This window comes from Mustela nivalis, assembly GCF_964662115.1.
Source record: "Mustela nivalis genome assembly, chromosome: 1".
NCBI classification, from domain to species: Eukaryota; Metazoa; Chordata; class Mammalia; order Carnivora; family Mustelidae; genus Mustela; species Mustela nivalis.
Genome location: NC_139020.1, coordinates 197,030,328 through 197,050,527, shown reverse-complemented (window position 1 = coordinate 197,050,527; position 20,200 = coordinate 197,030,328). Strand labels below are relative to the sequence as shown.

At 54.9% G+C, this 20,200-nt stretch overlaps 2 protein-coding genes across 5 annotated transcripts; one reads left to right on the top strand and one right to left on the bottom strand.

Annotated features, from left to right (window-relative positions):
* The first annotated feature begins 2,957 nt into the window (after positions 1-2,957).
* On the top strand, positions 2,958-4,783 carry INKA1 (inka box actin regulator 1). Of its 2 annotated transcripts, none has more exons than XM_082703117.1 (2): positions 2,958-3,187; positions 3,947-4,783. In XM_082703117.1, exons 1-2 carry the CDS (start codon positions 3,137-3,139, stop codon positions 4,739-4,741), a joined length of 846 nt encoding a protein of 281 aa, XP_082559243.1. In that variant the 5' UTR covers positions 2,958-3,136; the 3' UTR covers positions 4,742-4,783. The 2 variants fall into 2 exon arrangements, with proteins under 2 accessions (XP_082559243.1, XP_082559244.1); XM_082703118.1 differs by lacking the exon at positions 2,958-3,187 and adding an exon at positions 3,196-3,752.
* Positions 4,784-4,956: 173 nt separating this feature from the next.
* Positions 4,957-13,787, bottom strand: UBA7 (ubiquitin like modifier activating enzyme 7). 3 transcript variants are annotated; one of them, XM_082703070.1, is made up of 24 exons: positions 13,537-13,787; positions 13,284-13,452; positions 13,050-13,184; positions 12,845-12,951; positions 12,404-12,494; positions 12,194-12,329; positions 11,908-12,005; positions 11,668-11,814; positions 11,055-11,237; positions 10,770-10,877; positions 10,541-10,621; positions 10,305-10,460; positions 10,035-10,200; positions 9,752-9,957; positions 9,587-9,651; positions 9,314-9,497; positions 9,166-9,240; positions 8,731-8,914; positions 8,168-8,250; positions 7,787-7,879; positions 7,503-7,694; positions 5,811-5,909; positions 5,636-5,736; positions 4,957-5,176 (listed from the first exon to the last, which is right to left on the bottom strand). In XM_082703070.1, the coding sequence occupies exons 1-24, from the start codon at positions 13,590-13,592 to the stop codon at positions 5,041-5,043; spliced, it is 3,051 nt and encodes a 1,016-aa protein (XP_082559196.1). In that variant the 5' UTR covers positions 13,593-13,787; the 3' UTR covers positions 4,957-5,040. The 3 variants fall into 3 exon arrangements, with proteins under 3 accessions (XP_082559196.1, XP_082559197.1, XP_082559198.1); XM_082703071.1 differs by lacking the exon at positions 9,166-9,240 and having other exon boundaries at positions 13,537-13,781; XM_082703072.1 differs by lacking the exon at positions 10,541-10,621 and having other exon boundaries at positions 13,537-13,781.
* Positions 13,788-20,200: the final 6,413 nt, after the last annotated feature.

The following is a 20,200-nucleotide window of genomic DNA, read 5'->3' as shown; positions in this document are numbered from 1 at the left end:
GACAACTATACACGTGTTTATAGATTTTAACATTCATTGAGCTGTACCTTTGAGAGCTGTCCATTTATTATATTTAAATGTCAATTTTTATTTTTTTAATTTTAATTTTATTTTTTAAAGATTTTATGTATTTGACAGACAGAGATCACAAGTAGGCAGAGAAGCAGGCAGAGAGGAGGAAGCAGGCTCCCCGCTGAGCAGAGAGTCCGATGGTGGGGCTTGATCCCAGGACCCTGGGATCATGACCTGAGCTGAAGGCAGAGGCTTTAACCCACTGAGCCACCCAGGTGCCCTCAATTTTTATTTTTTTTTTTAAAGATTTTATTTGGCAGCGAGAGATCACAAGTAGGCAGAGAAGCAGGCAGAGAGAGAGAGGAGGAAACAGGCTCCCTGCCGAGCAGAGAACCCAATGCAGGACTCGATCCCAGGACCCTGAGATCATGACCCAAGCCAAAGGCAGAGGCTTAACCCACTGAGCCACCCAGACGCCCCATATGTCAATCTTTAAAAAGTTGTTCACACTCGCACTTTCTAGTTCTTCATCTCTCACTCTCTTCTATCATCAAGTTTGTCGCTCTCTTTGTGAAACTGCCCTTGCCAGAGTCCTCAAGAGATCTGCATACTGCTAAGTTCAGTTCATTTTCCAGTCTCCCCTCCTGGGCAGTGTTTGACACTTGCTCCCTTGGCTCCTAAGTGCCCACACTCTCTCAGTTTCCTCCCCTCTCCCTGGCTGCTCCTGCTTAGTCCCCATGCGGGTCCTGCTTCCCTATCACAACCAAGAGGATTCTTCGAGCATTCAGTCCTGACTGCTGCCCTCCTCTGTCTACAGTCACCTCCCCCAACACATCCAAGTCTGTGGCCTTAAATACCATCCACTCGCTTTGCTTCCCAGATCCAAGGCTTCAGTGTCCATCCCTCTCCCAAATTCCAGAGTCACACACTCTGTGGCTGCCTCTGCATCTCATGTGGGGTTTCCAACAGGCATCTCAAGGGTTGAGTGTCTACAAATAATCCCTTGGTGTTCCTCCCTGAACCCGTTCTCCAGTCTCTTTCCTGGACCCAGTCACAGCAATTCCATCTGACCAGCTGTTCAGGCCAGAAATCTAGTAGGAGTCATGGTGGATGCTCTTCTTTCCCTACCCATATTCGTGCATCAGCAAGGCTTGATTTTAGCTCCAAAACGTACCCCAAAGTCACCCCCTTCTGTGTCCCTGCCCTACCCAGGCCCAGGCCCTTCCCTTCCTTGGTGGATGAGGGCAGGAGTCTCCACTCTGATTACAGAGTGATTCTCCTAAAGCAGCTAGGATTACCCAAACAGGAACCATCCTGGCTCATTCCCTGCTCAAAAGCCCAGTGCTCCCCACCACACCAAGAACAAAACCCTCTATTTCTTTCCAGGGTTGCTAGGAGCTTGGTTTGCTGACCTCCTTCCCCTAACTACCACCGTCTAGACACCTAGGCCTTCTTTATGTTAAGCTCTGTGCAACCCCTCTCTTCTAAGGGCCTTCAGCTGGCTGATGCTTCTGCCTAGAATACCCATCTTTTTGTCCCCCCGACTTTTTTTGAGAATAAGAGAGACCATGGGGGAGGGTGCAGAGGGAGAGAGAGAATCTTAAGCAGACTCCTCGCTCAGCGTGGAGCCCAACTTCGGGCTCCATCTCACCACCCTGAGATCATGACCTCAGAGGAAATCAAGAGTTAAGACACATGGGTGCCTGGGTAGCCCAGTGGGTTAAGCCTCTGCCTTTGGCTCAGGTCATGATCTCTGCAGGGAGCCCACTCCCTTCTCCCCTTCTGTCTGCCCCTCTGCCTACTTGTGACTTCTCTGTCAAATAAATAAATAAAATCTTAAAAAAAAAAAAAGAGGGGCGCCTGGGTGGCTCAGTGGTTTAAGCCTCTGCCTTCAGCTCAGGTCATGATCCTAGGGTCCTGGGATGGAGCCCCGTATCGGGCTTTCTGCTCTGCAGGGAGCCTGCTTCCTCCTCTCTCTGCCTGCCTCTCTGCCTACTTGTGATCTCTGTCTGTCAAATAAATAAATAAAATCTTTTTAAAAAAAAAAAGAGTCAAGACGCTTAATCTACTGAATCACTCAAGTGCCCCTAGAATACCCTTCTTGATCTCCCATGATGGCTCATTCAGGTCCCATACAGAGTGCTGCCTCCTTTGTGAGTCCCCTCTTCCAGACTAGCCAGACTAGCCTGCCCACCCTCATTCCCGCTGTTTTTTGCCTACTGAGTTGTTTAGTCTGTCTCAAGTTAGACTGTATCCTGAAACCTAGCCTCCAGGAACGGGGCTCTGACCCTTCTGGAGAGAGAGTGCTGCCCTAACCCCCTGCACTCTATGTTGGCTTGCGGTGCGGGCAAAGGGAGTGCCGGGTGTCGCCGAGGTAATCGCCGCTAACCGCGCTCCCCACTAGAGGGCGGCCCTGCCTAGCTCTGCCAGACGTGGGACTGGGCCTTGGCCGGAGTTCATCTCCTGTGCTGCCGCGAGGTCCTGTGCTCCTCGAGTCCTTAGAGGGACGGGACCCATCATTCCCAGGATTTGTCGAGGCCCCTCCAGGAACGGATTCAGTGGTTCGCGCCCGGAGTGGGCTACAGCAAGGCTAGGTCCGACGGTTGGGGCAGCTCTGTCCGCACGTGGGCGTGGCTGGGGGGGGATCGGAGCGCTCAAGGAGCTCCTGCGGGGGAGACCGCAGGCCTATCCCGGGAAAAACGGGGAAGCTGAGGCTACCGCGGGGAGTCGCCTTGTCTTGGGTCATGCAGCGAACCGCCCAGGGTGTGGGGGAGCCCCAGGCAGGACCCGCCCGGCTTTCAGCTACAGCCCCGCCTCTCCCTCCAGAGCTGCAGAGAAGTGGGGAGCGGGTGTCAGGCTCACCCACCCACTCGTCCTGGCCCGAGAGGCGGGGCCGCTTCATCCCCGCCCCGCCCCCATTGGCTGCAGCACCAGGGGCGGGGCGGGGCTGCCAGATGTTGGGGCGGCGGCGGCGGCGGCGGCGGCCGGAGGTGCCGAGAGCGAGGAGCCGTGGAGCCAGGCGGAGGGCCGGGGCGCCGCTGGCCGGCCCGCTGGCCTTCTCCGCGCGGCTCCCGCTGGAGTTCGAAGAGGAACTGGCAGGCCTGGCGGGGGCTCCGGCACGGGCATGCACAGCGCTCGGCTTGACAGCTTCCTGGGCCAGCTCCGCTGGGAACTGGTGAGGCTTGGGAGCGGGTGTGGCTTGTGAGGACGCAAGTGGGGTGCCCCGCTGCGGTCCAGCCCGAACGACACACGGGTAGGGGGCCGCCCCGAGTGCCCATCTGAGGCAGGATGGGGGCGGGGCGGCGCAGATGGCCCAGATGGCCCAGATGGCCCGCATCGGGTTTCGGACGGTTGGGAGCTGCATTGGGCATCAAGTAACAGCCGCCCAGCTGGCGTTGCTGCCGGGGTGGCGGAGGGAGTTGGCGGGGAGAAACTTGTTTTGGGGCGGATCAAGGGGCTGCGAGGGACTAAAGAAGTGCTGGCGCTGTTTGGATGCCTTCTACTCCAAACTGACCTGTACCTCCTTTTCCTACCCCTCACCTGGCAAGTGCTCTTTCTCTGAAAGAGGCTGTGAGCTTTGGGGAGCTGAATCCCTCAGGAAGTGGGGATGCTCCCCCACCCCCAGCCCTGAACAAGACCTACTTCCCGATGCAGGCAGGCCCGCAACCCTGCCTCCCGCCCTGGTGGCGGGTACCGACTTGCCCAGCTTTGCGTGCTGCAGCCTGCCAGACAGCCACCAGGTCGGCTGATGGGAGCCACACGAGCTACGTGTGCCAGCGCCCCCATACCGGCCCAGTGCCCGCTGGAGGCTGGCTGCCCAGGCCTGCAGGCCTAGCCAGCCCTCCTGGGCCTTCTGTTTGGGGACTGGTCTGGCCAGGCAGGCAGGGGTGACAAGTGCTACCCCCTCCAACTTGGGCCTTCTCTTCCTCCACAGCTGTGTGGCCGGGACACAGGCTCACCCCCCATGTCTGGCCCCCTTCCACCACCCCCCAAACCTGGCCCACGTGTTCTGCTCAGCCACCAACTCAGGGCCTCAGATGCCTTGGACGAGGACTCAGTCTGCTGTGTGGAAGAGGAGGAAGAAAGTGTGGTAATAGGCGACAAGGGTGTTGTCTTGGGGAGCCCCAGGGAGAATGCCCTGGACTGGGACTCTGGCTTCTCTGAAGTGTCGGGCAGCACGTGGAGAGAGGAAGAGCTGCCGGTACTCCAGCACCCAGCACCTGCAGCATGGCCCCCGCGTAGACAGCGTCTCTCGGCCAGTGGCATTGCCCTGCCCAGCAGAGTTCCTGGGGCCAGTGCACCACCTGCTCACCGACCACGGCCCAAGTCTACCCCAGATGCCTGCCTGGAGCATTGGCGGGGGCTGGAAGCTGAAGACTGGACAGCAGCCCTGCTGAACAGAGGTCGCAGTCGCCAGCCTCTGGTGCTGGGGGACAACTGTTTTGCCGACTTGGTGCACAACTGGATGGAGTTGCCAGAGGCAGCGGGTGAGGAGGACGATGGAGGTGGGCCCCGTGCCCGTGCCCGGCCCCCTCAGTTCTTGCTTGGGCTCTCGGAGCAGCTGCGGCGCCAGCTGGCCAGGGCACGCAGGGCGGCGATGGCAGGAAAGAGACTATCGTGCCCTCCTCGCCCGGAACCTGAACTGCCTGCAGACGTCTCACGATTTGCAGCCCTCATGAGCTGCCGCAGCCGCCAACCCATCATCTGCAATGATGTCAGCTACCTCTGACCCTGCTCTCCAGCCTGGGACAATAAAGGCCTTTCTCTGGACTATCCTGGTTCCATGCCCCTGAGGCTCTAGGAGGTGGCCCCAACCCTTTGAGGCAGTTTAGGCAGGCAAATCTAGAGAGCCTTTTCTCTCCCTGCAGGGGTCCCCTTCACGTCCATGTCACACGCCCTGTGCATTACTGCCCCGTGTTTTATCATCCATCTCCACTTAAACCCTTCCGCAATAAGCGTTTATTGAGTGCCTACTGTGGGCTCAGGATGCAGGGCTCCATGGAACTGGAGGACAGGGCTGCTGTCGTATCACACAGCTAGCTGGTAGTGCAGGGGTGGGAAGATAGTGTCCTCCTCCTCACCCTCACAGCTGAGCTCCAGCACCAGCACCCGCTGCCCTGGCTGAGGCATCCGGCCTGTCACCTGGCACACCAGTTCCGTCACCCTGGTATTGTGGCAGGGAAGGGGTTGGGGGTGATTGGCTAAGTGAGCAGTGGGAGGCAGAGTGACCGGGGATGGACCCGAGGGTGCTGATGGGCCATAAGGAGCTCAAGCCGGGGGCAGGAGCAACTCAAGACCGGAAACATCTGAAACTATTTTAGGAGCAGCAGGCAGGGCGGGCAGGAGGCAGGAAGCTGCGAGTCCCCTGGGAGTGGGCTGTGAGAGGGGGGCTTAGTGGGGTGTGGAGGAGCTGATGGGGCTGGCCAAGCAGGCAGCTGGGAGGCCCCTCCTCAGGTTTGCAGTCCTCACCCCACCCCCAGCCCATTTGCTGGCTCCATTTGGCAAAAGAAAGCCTCAGGAGGGTGTGAGGGGCCCAGATGGGGTTGGGAAGAGGAAAGGCGTCATGTGTCCCAACACCTCCAGGAACAGAACAAGGCCCGGCTGAAGCCTGGTGTGGGCTTACCTGAGAGCCAGGCGCTGGGCCTGCTTTTCAGGCGACCACCTTGCCGAGTAGAGCAGGGCCTTCCCAAACAGCAGCATCTTCACCCTCAGCCCAAATTGTTCCTAGAGAGAGACAGGTAAGGGACCAGCTAGGCCAGGTCATGCCTGACCTAAAGGCAGGGAGGGATGGGGCTCACCTTGAGATAGGCCAGCAGTAACTCCAGGGTCTTCTCTGGCTGCCCAGCAGGCACCTCCAGGCGGTTCCAACAGGTCCAGGTCCATGTCAGGGGATGTAACTGGGGGGGAGGGCAGTGAGAGGCTTCTCACATACACCCTCCCCCTACCCATTACCAGCAGCTCATGGCCCCTTTCCTAGAGGAGGAGCTGGACTAGAGGCAGGAAACAGAAGCCAGGGGGGTGGGGTTGGAAGGTGGGATCTGGGCCCAGAGTCCCAGCACCCTCCCCGCCTATGCTGGGGCCAGCACAGGAAATGGGGCTATGGGGCCCCCGCACAGGGAAACAGGCAATCCATCACGCAGGCGGGTTGTGTGTGCGGGGGGGGGGGGGGGGGGGGCGGGGGGGCATTGTTTCCTGAGGAAGCAGAAGCAGGGCCGCTGCAGTCACTGATAAAGCTGCTTGAGCCTCAAACGCAAGGCTGGGAGCTGGGGGTGGTGGACATCCTGCCCCCGTCCCGTCATTCCGTATTGCCAGGGTGTTGGACTACATGGGCACAGAGGATCAAGGGGCACAATGATCACTAGGGCCCCACTGGCTAAGAGATCCCAGCAGGGACACAGTCCACAGAGGCCTCCTCTTCCTGTCCCCTTTCCTTCCCTATTTCAAGAGTCTTGGGGTTCTAGTGCAGGGAGCTGAGGGTGGCAGGGGGCCAGGGGCCAGGAAGGGGGCTCTGCCAGCTCCCCCAGAAAGAACAGTGGGGTCAAGCTGAGACGAGGCCAGAGGTGAGTTGTGGGGGGGACCGTCCTCTGCCCCCTCCCCCTCCACCATAGACAAAGGAGCTTATGTGCTAGCTGGAGGAGAGGCCCTTCACAAAAGAGCTCTGTGTACTGTGCTCTGAGGGACCCCAGGCCTGCTCAGCAAAAGCCCAGTGCTGGCCCATGACCTCTCCCCTCTCCCCTGGTGAGGGCATTCTCTCCATCCCCTCTCCCGTGCCCCGAGAAAATGCCAACTACTGTCGAGCCTGGGCACATAGCCAGGGGCTTTCACAGCCCTGCACTTGGAGGAACACACACACACACACACACACACACACAGCCAGGAACGCCTGCTTGTGTACTCACATGCACACCCATGTACGCCCACAGCAAAGAAGAGCCTTGTACTCCCATCTGGCACACAGATGTACAAGCATGCTCCCTCCGTGCTTACACGCCACAGGGCCAAGGATGCCCAGACCCCTGTGCACTCACACGCACAAAATGAACGCACACATCCCCACCTGTGGCAATGAGCTCAGTGCCCTTTAACTCAGCTTGGAGGGGGTGGGCCAGGGTCCCCATGCCCTGCGGGGGCGGAAGTTAGACTCTGTTTGGGGCTAGGGCTCTAGTGCCCCCTCCCTACCAACTCCCCCATTAGGGGCTCTACTACAGGGAGGAGGCTGTGAGGCTTGTCTGACTCAGCTAATGAGTTAAAGCTGCTGCAACCCCCAGACCCAAGGCAGGGGAGGGGTGAGGGGTGAGGGAAGCTGATGGCTGCTTCCTGTGTCTGACAGGTCCCAGTCTGGCTTCACAGCAGGAAGCTGGCTGGAGGGAGTCTTAAGGACTCCCCCAGAGTCTGGGTTCTGGTGTGAGCCCAGAGCCAGAGGAAAGCCCGTTTTGGTAGGTACAGGAAAGACCCAGGCCTGGGGGGGAGGGGTAGTGTGAAGGGCTCACCTTCTGGACAGCAGGGGCGCAAGGCTCCCAGCGCTCGAAGCGGTTTTCGGCCAGATGCAGGTAGCTGTGGCGAAAGGCACGGAGGGGCCGTGGCCCACCCACCACCTTGTATAGTTCCAGGCCCACCAGGCCTGCCACAGCTGCTGTGGTGGTGGCAATGGCTGGGATAATCTGGCCCACGATTCGCTTGCTCTGCCAAGGACAGGAGATTTGCTATGGGGTCGAGGTGTAGGGCTAGGGTTTGACCCCCACCTCCGGGCCTGAGCCCCAAGGGGCAGAGCTACCTGTGAGCGGCTGACAGGGGGGATCCCATAGTTCTGAGCTCGCAGGCTTGCTGCTGCTGCCACAAAATCCACATGGAAGTTGCTATCATTGTCCTGTGAGGCCCAAGTCCCGACAGAGTTAACATGGCCTCAGATTCCCTCACCATGGCTGACTGTGTGTCCCTGCACAGGTGTTCCCACAGTTCTGGGGGGCGGGGGGGGCATGCTGACATCTGCCTCCCTTATCAGATAAGGAAGCAGAGGCTCAGGGAAGGTGATCTGCTTTGGGGGTCCTGCCGGGAGGAGAATTCAGGCCAAGGGAACTCCAAATCCACCTTCTTAGATCTTGACCTTCCCCAACAACCTCCCCAGCTTGCCCCTCACCCCTGCTTGGGCTCCCACCTTCTCGAACTTCAGGGGCTCCAGGGGAGGGCTCCTGTTCCAGACCTTCAGCACTTGGTGCAGCTTCTTCAACTGCTCAGGGCCTGGCAGAGGAAGGGGGTGACAAGGCAGTTCTCAGCACCCACCTCCCGCCCTCTCCCTGGAGCCTGGTGCCTAGTCTTGCTCTTCCCTAAGCCTAAACCGACTATGTTCAGAGAGATTCCCTGATGGGCGCTGCAGTCTCTCCAGCAGCCCGAGCCCTGCGCCTGTGCGCGCACCTACGGAATTCTGTCCTCACCTGGGGACCATAGCTGGGGACTCTCCAGGGCCCAGTGGTTTCTGGAGTCTTTTTTGCTGAATATCCGCCAGGGGAACAGGGGTGTTGGGGGTGTGGGCAGCAGGAAGAGGGCCTACTGAGGGGCTAGAGAAGGAGCCCAAACCTTGAAAGAAGCAAGGTCAGAGGGCCTGAGAGAGAATGAATTGGCAGCAGGGCCCCCAGGCCCCGTCTTCCTTCTGTAGCTTAGGCTCAGAACAGGGCCAGGCCTTTGGAGGGCAGCACAGGGGGCCAGACCCAGGGACCTCACCAAACTCAGCAGAAGCCCCAGCTAGTTCCAGGTCACTAGGAGAGATGGGGGCCAAGGCCTGGGGCACAGGCAGCGGCAGCGACTCCAGTAGTTCCCTGAGCGCCGTCTGGTCCCGGGAGCCAGGGAGCCCATGCATCTGGGCATACAGGTTAGCAGCTGCCAGCACGTAGAGGAGGTGTGTGTCCTGCGGTCAGACCAAGAGCATGCACAGATGTGTGGGTGTGAGTGAGCATGCTCAGGTGTGTGGGGTGGGGGGCACCGGCCATTTGTGGAGCCACTAGAGTGCCTGTCTGGTCTCACAAGTGGACACCCACAGATGCACAAATGTGGCATGGCATCTTCAGCACCTGTGCCCCTCTGCAGAATACAGAGGTGCCTACCTCGGCTCTGAGGGGTCACATCCCCACCTTGGGGTTCCCAAGGGACCCCACTCACTTGGCTGGCATCAAACTCCAAGGGCTTGGGACACTGTTTGCGACCCGACCAGAAAAGAGTTCCATCCTCTAGCACCTAGGGGAAGGGAGGTGGTTGGGCTCAGTCTGGTCCCCCCAAACTCTCTGCCTCCTGATCCCTAGACACCCACTTTATCAGGTGGGAAATGGCTCAGCAGCTGCCTGATGCCATAATGGAAGCGTCGTTGCCAGTGGCCCAGGGCCCACACCACACAGTCTTGCCAGGTCTGTGGACGCTGTCTCAGGACACCCAGCACCTCCTCCAGCAAGGTCAGCACCTGCGGCCCATCTGTTTCTGCCAAAGAAGTGAGTGCCCTGCAGAGAGAGGAGGTTTGAGGCTAAGCCCTGAAGACTCTGACCCTAGGGGCTCTGGACTCCCATCCACGCCCTCTTGGTGGCCTTACTCTTGGTGGCGGTTGATGGTCTCAGCAGACAGACGGAAGAGCCCCTCAAACTCGTCCCGGGCCCACTGTGGGGCAGAGAGTCACCATAAGGTGTCAGGCGGGGAGCAGGTCTGCAGCTAGGGGCAGAGCTGGGTGGGGTGAGGGGGTCTCTGGGGTGCTTCCTACCTGCAAGGTGTGCTCGACTGAGCTGGGGAAGTGCCGCAGGGTGCAGACAGGGTAGGTAGCCCCCTCAGCAGCTAAACCCGAGGGGGGCACTCTGTAGACATCAGTCACATGTGGCACGAACACGTAAGCATGGCCTGAGGTGCCCTGTGTCCCCGCCTCCAGTAGTGGCTTCAGATAGTGGGTGCAGCGAGCAGCCACATAGTGGCCTAGCAAGGGGGCAGAGGGTCAGGAGTGGGGCTGGCACGGCCTTGAATAAGGGGCTGAGTGTCAAGTTTCCACTCACGGGCCTGGAAACTGTCCAGGGCAGCAGCCACGCCATCCACATTGGAGAAGAAGTTGTCCTCGTAGATGTGCTCTGTTGTAGGATCCAGCGGGTAGGTGAGTGGGGTCACCTGCAAGTGTGAGTTCAGGCGACGAGTGGCCTCTGCGGCTACCTCTGCCTTGGGCCTCTGAGAGGAGAACAGGAAGATGTTGGGTGTGGGTGGGTGGGTGTTGAGGGGGGTGCACCGTGGACAGTCCGGGATGCAAGACGTGCATAGGGCCCAGCACTCACACCAATGTCCTGGGTCCTGAAGAGGAACTGACGGCTGAGATTGGAGCGCTCTATGTGGTCCATGTCAGCAACGGTCACACCTCCGCTGTCCCCGGCCCCCAGGCCCATTAGGGCAAAACCTTTGAGCAGCTCACAGCCGATAGCTCCAGCACCCACCTGTCAGCAAGAGCAGCCTTAGCCGGAGGGCCTACCCTGGCCCTCCCACAGACATCTCCCAGCTGGGCCACAAAGCTCACCAGCAGGTAGTGCTGCCGGCTCAGCTTCTCCTGAAAACCAGCCCCAAACACTGCGATTTGCCCATCATAGCGGCAACATCTCTAGGGGACACAGACAGGGCTCAGTGATGGCTGTGCTGTGCCTCCCTCTCACGCCAACTTTTCCAGGTCAGGATTTCTGGACTATTGTTCCTCTCCTTCCCTGGTCTGAAGTTTGGAGAAGGCTTGCAGCCCTACCCTAGGTTCTTACCGGCGCACAATCCTCTGGTGTGGGAAGGGGCTCCCCATCTTCTGGAAGGCAATCGAGGGCATCAAAGTAAAGCCACTGGTCCAGGGGCATGAACTTCCTGGAGATTGCCTAGAGGCCAGAACTTCAGGGTAGGGACTCCTGCCAGCTCCAAGACGCCTTCGATCCTGGCTGGGCTTCACCAGACCAGTGAAGTCGCCAGGGCCGCTGTCTGGTGTTGACACCCTCCGGCACCCACACAGATCTCCACACCCTTCCCAGTCTCATCCTGCCTGGGCCTCTGCCCACCTTTAGCACTTCCTGGGCAGCCACTGCACCCAGCATGGCTGCCATGGGGCTCAAGCCACCAGCACTACTCAGGGCGACTATCTGCACTAGAGCCTCATCCAGCAGCTCTTCCAGCGGCTCTCCTTCTGTCCCCTTCAGTGGTTCCAGGGACCGGGCCAGGCCCACCACCTTCTCTGCATCCGCCTGTGGAGGAGAACTCTGTGAGCATGGCAGCCCTGGCCTGGGCTCTCTCCCCCACTCAAACCCTTCATGAGGCCATCCCCTGATTCCATAGAAGAGGGAGCAGTGCCTAAGCGTGAAGGCCCAAACCAGCTGTCAGACTGTGTGGCCCACCAGAGGATGCCTAGACAGTACCTGCAGAGACTTTCCCAACGTGGCTAGACATTTCAGCCCAGAGCTGAGGGGGAAGGAGGCGGCCAGGGTCCCCAGGCCTTGTGCCTAGTACTTTCAGGGACCTGGTCTCAGGTCCAAAGACAGTGCTATCACTTCCTTTATGTAAGTGGGAAGCTGCCTCTGGGTTTATAACTCAGGTCTGTGAGATAATCACTGTTGCTTTCTGGTAGGTGAGACCCCAATAAGATAGGCTCGGGGGAGAAGCAACGGGGCCACTCACAGGATCCCATGGCTGGGGCAGCCGGCCATTGAGGCTCTGGAACTCGTGCAGTGCACGGAAGGCCTGATGTAGGCAGCGGGCACGGTGAGCTTCCCCTGAACCCTGCGCCACCACACGGGGCTGGAGGAGGGCTACATCCAGGGGCTTCTGTAACAGGTACTCAGCTCAGGGTCAGGTTCAGAACACTGCGGGGCCCTTGAGGCTCCCAAGCTCCCCCCTCTCAGATGCACTTGCACTCACATGGCTCACAGTCTTGGATCTCTTGACCTCAGTGACGGCCCCACCACGCAAGTAAGGGGAGAAAATTGCTGTGTTCCCAATCTCCAAGGTTCCATCCTCTGGGGGAGATCCAGCCTCGTCAGTATGACCTTTGAACCTGAGTTGTTCTTCATACCCTATCCTGTCTTGTGCCTCTGTCCTTGACCTTGCTCCATACTGAGGAAGGTGGAGGGAGAACCTATCCCCAAGGACCAGGCTGCGTGTACCCCCCAGGGAGGGGGCCTGAGGACTTAGGGGGTTGGCTTACCCTGTACGTGGATAGGCCGGGGTTCACAGCCGTTGAGCTCAACCATGCCCTCAATGCCTGAGAAAGTTACCAGATCCCCATCGTGGAAGTAGCGGGCATCGGCCTCTTTTCTCAGGGTGAGAATTCCAGGGGAGCCCTGGGGAAGAGGTGGCTTGGCTCAGGGGTGCCCCCACTTGGTCAGCAGCTGAGCACCCACACTTCAGCACCCACCTGGGAGATGTGCTGGATGGCAGCTGTCAGAGGCTCTGCCTCTGTAGGGTCCTGCACAGTGAAATCCTCACCGAAGTCACAGAACAGCTGCCTGTGATGGGGTGGTAGGGGTCACTGAGCCAGCCCAGAGGTTACTCACCGTGCTTGCTGCTAAGGGTGGGAGGCACTAGGCACAGCCCAGGAGGCCAGCCCTGGGGAAGGGATGCTGGGAGAGGCTTGGAAGCTGGAACTTGAGGGAATTACTGGAGCAGGTGTGGAGACTGGAGTGGAGGAAGCAGAGGGTGGGACTGGGGGCTTCAATCGGGAGGGGATGCTAGGACAGGCCTGGGGCTGGGGGCAGAGGGGCACAGGAGCAAGCCTGGGGATCTGGTCATCCCCAAGGACAGGACCAGGCCAGTTGCCACCTGTGCTGTGGCTGGTCAGGCCGGGAGTCTTACTCACCCCACAAGGCCCCGAGTATCAGCCACCAGAAAGCAGATTTTGAGCTTGTGGCATAAAGCGCCCACCTCCAGCTGCTCCTCCAGCTTCGAGGCAGTCAGCACCACCACCTGGGTGGACCCCATGATCAGCAGGACCAGACCCGCTGCTCAGCGCAGGGCCAGAGGAAGAGACTCGGCTCACCTGGAGAGTGGGGCAGGGAGGGTACCTGGAAGTCCAACAGCAGCTCCTCGGTGATGTAGCCTGTGTGTACGCACACTTGGACGGCGCCGTTGAGCTTAGCCAAAGGTTCCTGAGATGCCTCAGCCCTACTCTTTTTCAAGTCCTTCTCGGAGAGGAAAAACTAGGGCGAGACCCAGTATGCCTCAGGCAAGGGGATTTCTCTTGGGCCCCACCCCCACCCTGGCCTGGGAACCCATAGTACCCCTCCCATGCCCCTTACCTGGGCAGCCAGGTCAGACCAACAGGTGGGGTGGGGGTCATGCAGTGTGAGGCTGCCCACACCCATCAGGACCAAGTTTTTGGCCACCTCGGCCCCCAGACCCTGAAGGCCCGATAGCAGGACCTTGGCTCCCTGAATCCTCTGCATGGCTGGCAAGTCCAGCACATACCTGTGGAGGGGCAATGAGAAGATAGGCAGTGGGAAACCAGAAGTCAGGAGGCCACCCCACTCCCTTCCCCACCTCGGGCCTCACAGCTGCCGTGAGTACAGCTGCTCATCTAGCAGCTTGGGGGTCTCCAGGACACCCATCCTCAGGTGGGAGGCAAGACGGCAGGCCGCAGCTCCTATAGACAGGGTCGCTGTGTGGGAGGCTGTGCCCGCGGAGACCAGCAGCCCGTAGCAGCCAGTGCAAAGGTGCACTAAGTTTCCGGGAGTGAAGGACGCTACTGCTCACAGCTTTCTTCCTGGCTTTTCTGTCATTTCAGGGAAAGGGAAAGTGAAACTAGACTGAGCCAGCTCCTGGTCCTGCCTCCAGAGAGATCTGGCAGCTGGAGGGCACAGGCAAAGTGGGATGGAACTCTAGGATATTTGGCCTCTGGGAAAGCAGGTATTTTTTTCTTTTTTTAAGATTTATTTATTTATTTGAAAGAGAAAGAGCAGGTGCTTGTGAGTTGGGGGAGGACCAGAGGGGAGAGAATCTTTAAGCAGACTTCCAGCTGAGCATGGAGCCCAAGGACGCAGGTCCTCCCAGGACCCATAAGATCATGACCTGAGCTGAAACTGAGAGTTGGGTGCTCAACCAGCTGAGCTCCCCAGGTGCTCCAGCAGGTGTCTGTCTTGAGGACAGGAGCCATGGAAGAGACGCAGGTGGGCTGGAGGCCATGGTCTCCTATAGGTCCCTAAATGTTTCAAACCTTGGGCCCCATTCCCCTCAGTGTCGATGCCTGAATGGGCTTCCTGCCCACAGAGTGCTGGCAGGAGCCCCCGTGTCCTGAGGATTCTCACCTGGTCCCTAACACAAGACAGAGCTGGTCCCATTCCAGAGGCTGTGGGAACTTGTGAGGCTTATGTTGCCCCATCCCCGGAGCCCAAAGCACAGATCCAGGTAAAGTCTGACATCTTTGGGAGTACCTACTTGGCCCTGGGCCCACTCCTGAGGATAAGGATTCCCCCTTGCCCACAGCTGCCAGCTCAGAACAGACAGCAGTCCTAGGTGACCAGTCAGGGAATGAGTCCTGGGACTCAAAAGAGAATGGTCAGTCTCTGAGCACCAGACCTCAGAGTGGCACCCATGGAGCAGCTGTGGTCATGTGTGTCCTTACTTTTCCTTTCAACTTTTATTTTGAAATAATTACAGACTCAAAGGACGTTGCAAAAACAGTAGAGGCCCTGTGTACCCATCCCCTAGAGATGTGTCCTTTTGCCTCCTTAGGAATTTGGGGCCAGTTCTCTGGAGGGTGGACCACAGTTCTCCATAAAACTCCACAACAGGGGTACCTGGGTGGCTCAGTGGGTTAAGCCTCTTCTGCTCAGGTGGTGATCTCAGAGTCCTGGAATTAAGTCCCGCATCGGGCTCTCTGATTGACGGGGAGCCTGCTTCCTCCTCTCTCTCTCCCTCTGCCTGCCTCTCTGCCTACTTGTGACCTCTCTGTCAAATAAATAAATAAAATCTTAAAAAAAAAAAAAAAAAAAGAACTCCACAACAGCTAGACCAGATGTGGTCATGGATTCTTTTTTTAAAGATTTCATTTATTTACTTAACAGAGAGAGAGAGAGAGAGAGAGAGAGAGAGAGAACAGCAGGGGGAGCAGCAGGCAGAGGGAGAGGGAGAAACAGGCTCATAGAGCAGGGACCCCGAGGCAGAGCTCGATCCCAGGATCCTGGGATTATGACCTGAGCCAAAGGCAGACGCTCAATGACTGAGCCACCCAGGCCCCCCCTCCTTTTTTTAAATTGAGGTAAAATTCATATAACATTAAAATAACCACTTTATATGCAGCTATCAACTCTCTGTGGTTTCAAAATTTTTCATAACCTATCAACAACCCCCACCGCATTAGTGACTGTTCATCCCCTACCCCGATCCCCCGGCAAATACTTAGATTCTTTCTGCCTCCAGGGATTTACATAGTCTGGATGTTTCTGTAAAAGGAATCATACAAAATGTGACCTTTGATATCTGCTCTCTTTCACTCAGCATGTTTTTGAGGGTCATCCAAATTATAGGATGTATCAGTACTTCGTTCCTTCTTACGGCTGAAAAATATCCCATCATCTGACTGTATCATGATTTGTTTATCCAGTCACCTGCAGATGGACATTTGACTTGTTTCCATTTACTGGGAGTGTCATATGTACAGGGTACAAAAATCAGGGCTGGACTGTCTTCTTCTGGCTGGCTTATTTCACTTAGCAAATATCTTCAAGGTCCATCCATATTGTAATATATTACAGAATTTCCTTCCTTTTTAAAGCCACATCATAGTCCTTAGATGTATGTACCACATTTTGCTTATTCATTCACTGGGGGATGGACACTTGGGGGGCTTCCATTCTTTAGCTATTGTGAATAATGGTGTTATGAACATGGTGGTACAAAGCTCTCTTCAGGATCCTGCTTCCAGTTCTTTTGAGTAAATACGCAGAGGGGGGATTGCTGGATCATATGGTAATTCTATTTTTAGTTTTTTGAGGAGCTGCCATACTGTTTTGTGGAGTGGCTGTACCATTTGACATTCTCACCAACACTGCACAAGGGTTCTAATTTGTCCAAAGTCTTCCTAACACTTGTTTTCTGTTTTTTAGATACTAGCCATCCCAATGGGTGTGAGGTGGTATCTCATGGTAGTTTTAATTCATACTTCCCTAATGTTTAGTGATATTGTATATCTTTCATGTGCTTATTGGCCCCTCGGCATCTTTGGAGAAATGTCTATTGCAGTCTTTTGTCTGTTTTTTTCTTCAAAAAATTTTTTAAATGTTTTATTTATTTATTTGACACACAGAAAGAGATTACAAGTAGGCAGAGAGGCAGACAGAGAGAGGAGGAAGCAGGCTCCCTGCTGAGCAGAGAGCCTGACTCGGGACTCGATCCCAGGACCCTGAGATTATGACCCGAGCCGAAGGCAGAGGCTTAACTCACTGAGCCACCCAGGCGCCCTTTTCCCTCAAATTTTTATTTAAATTCTTGTTAGTTAGCATACAGTACAATATTGGTTTCAGGAAAATTCAGTGATTCATTACTTACGTGCAACACCCAGGGGTCATCACAAGTGCTCTCTTTAATACCTGTCACCCTTCTAGCCCATCCCCTCACATCCCTCACTCTGTCAACCCTCAGTCTGTTCTCTAAGAGTCTCAGGGTGGAACACCTGGGTGGCTCAGTTGGTTAAGCATTTGCCTTAGGCTCGGGTCATGATCACAGGGTTCTAGAATTGGGCCCCTTATCAGGCTCCCTGCTCACCCTCCTCCCCTCCCTGCCACTGCTCATGCTCTCTCTCTCTCAAATAAATAAACTCTTTTTTAAAAAAAAGTCTCATGGTTTATTTCCCCTGCTCTCTGCCTTATGTTCTTGTTTCGTTTCTTAAATTTCATGTATGAGTGGAATCATATGATATTTGTCTTTCTCTGATTCTTTTCATTTAGCATAATACACTATAGCTCCTTCCATGTCCTTGCAAATGGCAAGATTTCATTCCTTTTGATGGCTGAGTAATATTCCATTGTGTGTATATACTATATCTTTATCCATTCTTCGGTCGATGGACATTGGGTTCTTTCCATAGTTTGGCTATTGTTGATAATGCTGCTATGAACAAAGGGTGCATGTATGCCTTCAAATCTGTAGTTTTGTATCCTTTGGGTAAATCCCTAGTAGTGCACCTGCTGGGTCACAGGGTACTTATATTTTCAACTTTTTGAGGAACCTCCATTTTAAAAAAAGATTTTATTTATTTGAGAGAGAGACAGCCAGAGAGGGAGCACAAACAGGGGGAGTGGGAGAGGGAGAAGCAGGCTTCCTACAGAATAAGGAGCCCAACACAGGGCTCAATCACAGAACCCTGGGATCATGACCTGAGCCGAAGGCAGATGCTGAACTGAGCCACCTAGGCGCCCCTTGAGGAACCTCCATACTATTTTCCAGAGTGGTGGCACAATTTGGCATTCCCACCCACACTGCAAGAGGGTTCCCCTTTCTCTGCATCCTCACCAACATTTGTTTTTTCCTGTGTTGTTAATTTTAGCCATTCTGACAGGTGCAAGGTGGTATCTCATCGTCTCTTGCCCATTTTCAAATTGGATTTTTGTTTTTGACTTTTATAAGTTCTCTATATATTTGGGATATTATCCCTTATCAGATATATGACTCAAAAATACTTTCTCCTTTCTTTGGGTTGCCTTTTTGCTATGTGGACAGTGTCTTTTTGGTGTTAATCCTTTAAAAAATTTTTTTCGATAGAATTGCCAGTGAAGCTATCTTGTTCTGGGCTTTTCTTTCTTGGGAGTTTTTGTTTTTTTTTTTAAAGATTTATTGAAAGAAAGAGAAAGAGTATGTGCACGTGTGAATTGGGAGAGGGACAGAGGGAGAGAATCTCCAAGCAGACTCCCTACTGTGTGCAGACCACCCCCCCACGAACACAGGGCTCCATCCCATGACCCATGGGATCATGACCTGAGCCAAAACCAAGAATCAGACACTTAACTGACTGAGCCAGCCAGGTGCCCCATCTTGGGAGTTTTTGAATACTGGTTCAATCCCCTGACTAGTTGCAGGTCAATTCACATTCTCTCTCTTCTCGAGTCAGTTTTGTTAGTTTCTGTGTGTCTACAAATTTGTCCATTTCAATTAAGCTATCCAGTTTGTCGGTGGACAGTTGTTCACAATATTCTCTTATAATCCTTTCCATTTCTGTAGAATTGGTTACAGCATCCCCATTTTCATTTGACTTTGATAGTTTGTCTTCTCTTAATCAATTTGTTTAAAAGTTTGCCGATTTTGTTGACCTTTCAGAGAAGCAGCTCTTGGTTTTGTTGATTTTCTCTATCATATTTTAGGATTCTGACACTAATTCCTATGTGTGTGTTTTATTCCATACCACCAAGCAATTCTCCAATGCCAACTGTGCATCCTGTAATTCAACTGAATTCTGAGACCAGCTACCTGGGGATGAACTCAGACCCACTGTCTGCTCCAGCACCAGTCAGCTACTTTTGCAACTGGAGCTGCTATCCACACCTCCATGAGGAATGAGGGACAGTGGCTGGGTCAATCCCCGCTTTTCCTCTGCCAAGTACTTTCCCAGTTGTCTGATCTGGTAGCAGAGTTCTGAAATAGTTGATTACAATTGCTCCTTTCATGTCTTTGCATTTAGGTCTAGCATAGTTGTTTTGTTACTATTTTGTAACCATCACCACTATCTATTTCTAAAACTTTAGGATCACCCCAGGCAGAGGGGAGGTAGGAGAAGTAGGTAAAGGGGATCAAGATTACCCTTATTGCAATGAGCCCTGAATAATGTATGAAAATGTTGAATGACTATACTCTACACCTGAAATTAATATAACCCTGTATGTAACTATCCTGGAATTTAAAAGAAAATTTTTTTTTAAGCAGGCTCCATGCTGGGCCTGAACTCACAACCCTGTGATCAAGACCTGAGCTGAGATTAATAGTTGGATGCTTAATTAACTGAGCCACCCAGACACCCCAGCTCAATTTGCTAGGTGTTTCAGTTGTTAGGCTTCTGCCTTCAACTCAGGTCATGATCTCAAGGTCCTGGGATTGAGGCCCACGTTGGGCTCCCTCCTCAGCAGGAAGCCTGCTTCTCCCTCTGCTGCTCCCCCCGGTTGTGTTCCCTCTCTCACTGTATCTCTGTCAAATAAATAAATAAAACCTTAAAAAATAAACGGTTGGGGGAAGTTTATGCAGCAAGAAAACAAATCACCCGACAGAAACTCTCTAACCATTAACTCCTCCTTTTCTCCTCACACTAGCTCCTGGTAACCTCAATTCTATTCTCCTTCTGTCTCTATGAATTTAGCCATTCTAGATTCCTCATTTAGGTGAAATCATACAGTATTTGTCTTTGGAGACTGACTTATTTCCTCAGGGTCGTAAGTTCTCAACCTGTGAAGCTGACTCATCAGGCTCCCACAATTGGGAGGTTAGGGCTATTGTTCCCAGCTTAAAGGAGCGGAGACACCCCGAGAGGTAGGGAGTTTGCTAAGATCACTCGGCTGGCCTGGAAGCCTATTAGGCAGCCACAGAGGGCCCCCTAAGTCGATGCTGCGCTTCTCCTCACCAAACCTCCTTGGTTCAAGGTGGCAACAGAAGAATCTGGCTCCCACCACGAAGAGCATTACTTTCTGTGTGTGGCCCCTCTGGATGCACTGGAGGCACCTGGGCGTGCTCAGCCTGAAGCATGTGGGCACCCACCTTCATTCCTTGTGCAAGGCCCACGCTGGGCCCCGAGGAGAGAGATGAACCCCCATGCAGTAGTGAGAAAGAGAAGTGTAGGAGACCTCAGCCAAGCTACAGGTCACAAGGGGAAGACTGGGAGAAAGTGCTCTTGAAGTTAAGACCCAAAGGTCACAGATTATTCATTTTGCTTGCTGGGAGTTCCCTATACGGCTATACCTGTTTACCTAATTGCTTTCCAGGCTATGTCATTTGGCTTGTGCCCAGCTTAGAGACTGTGGGCAAAACTGCAGTGATTTAGGGGTGCCTGGGTGGCTCAGTGGGTTAAAGCCTCTACCTTTGGCTCGGGTCATGATCCCAGGGTCCTGCGATGGAGGCCCGCATCGGGCTCTCTGCTCGGCATAAAGCCTGCTTCCTCCTCTCTCTCAGCCTACTTGTGATTAAATTAATTAAAAAAAAAAAACAAAAAAACTGCAGTGATCTCATTCCTGCTGGGGTC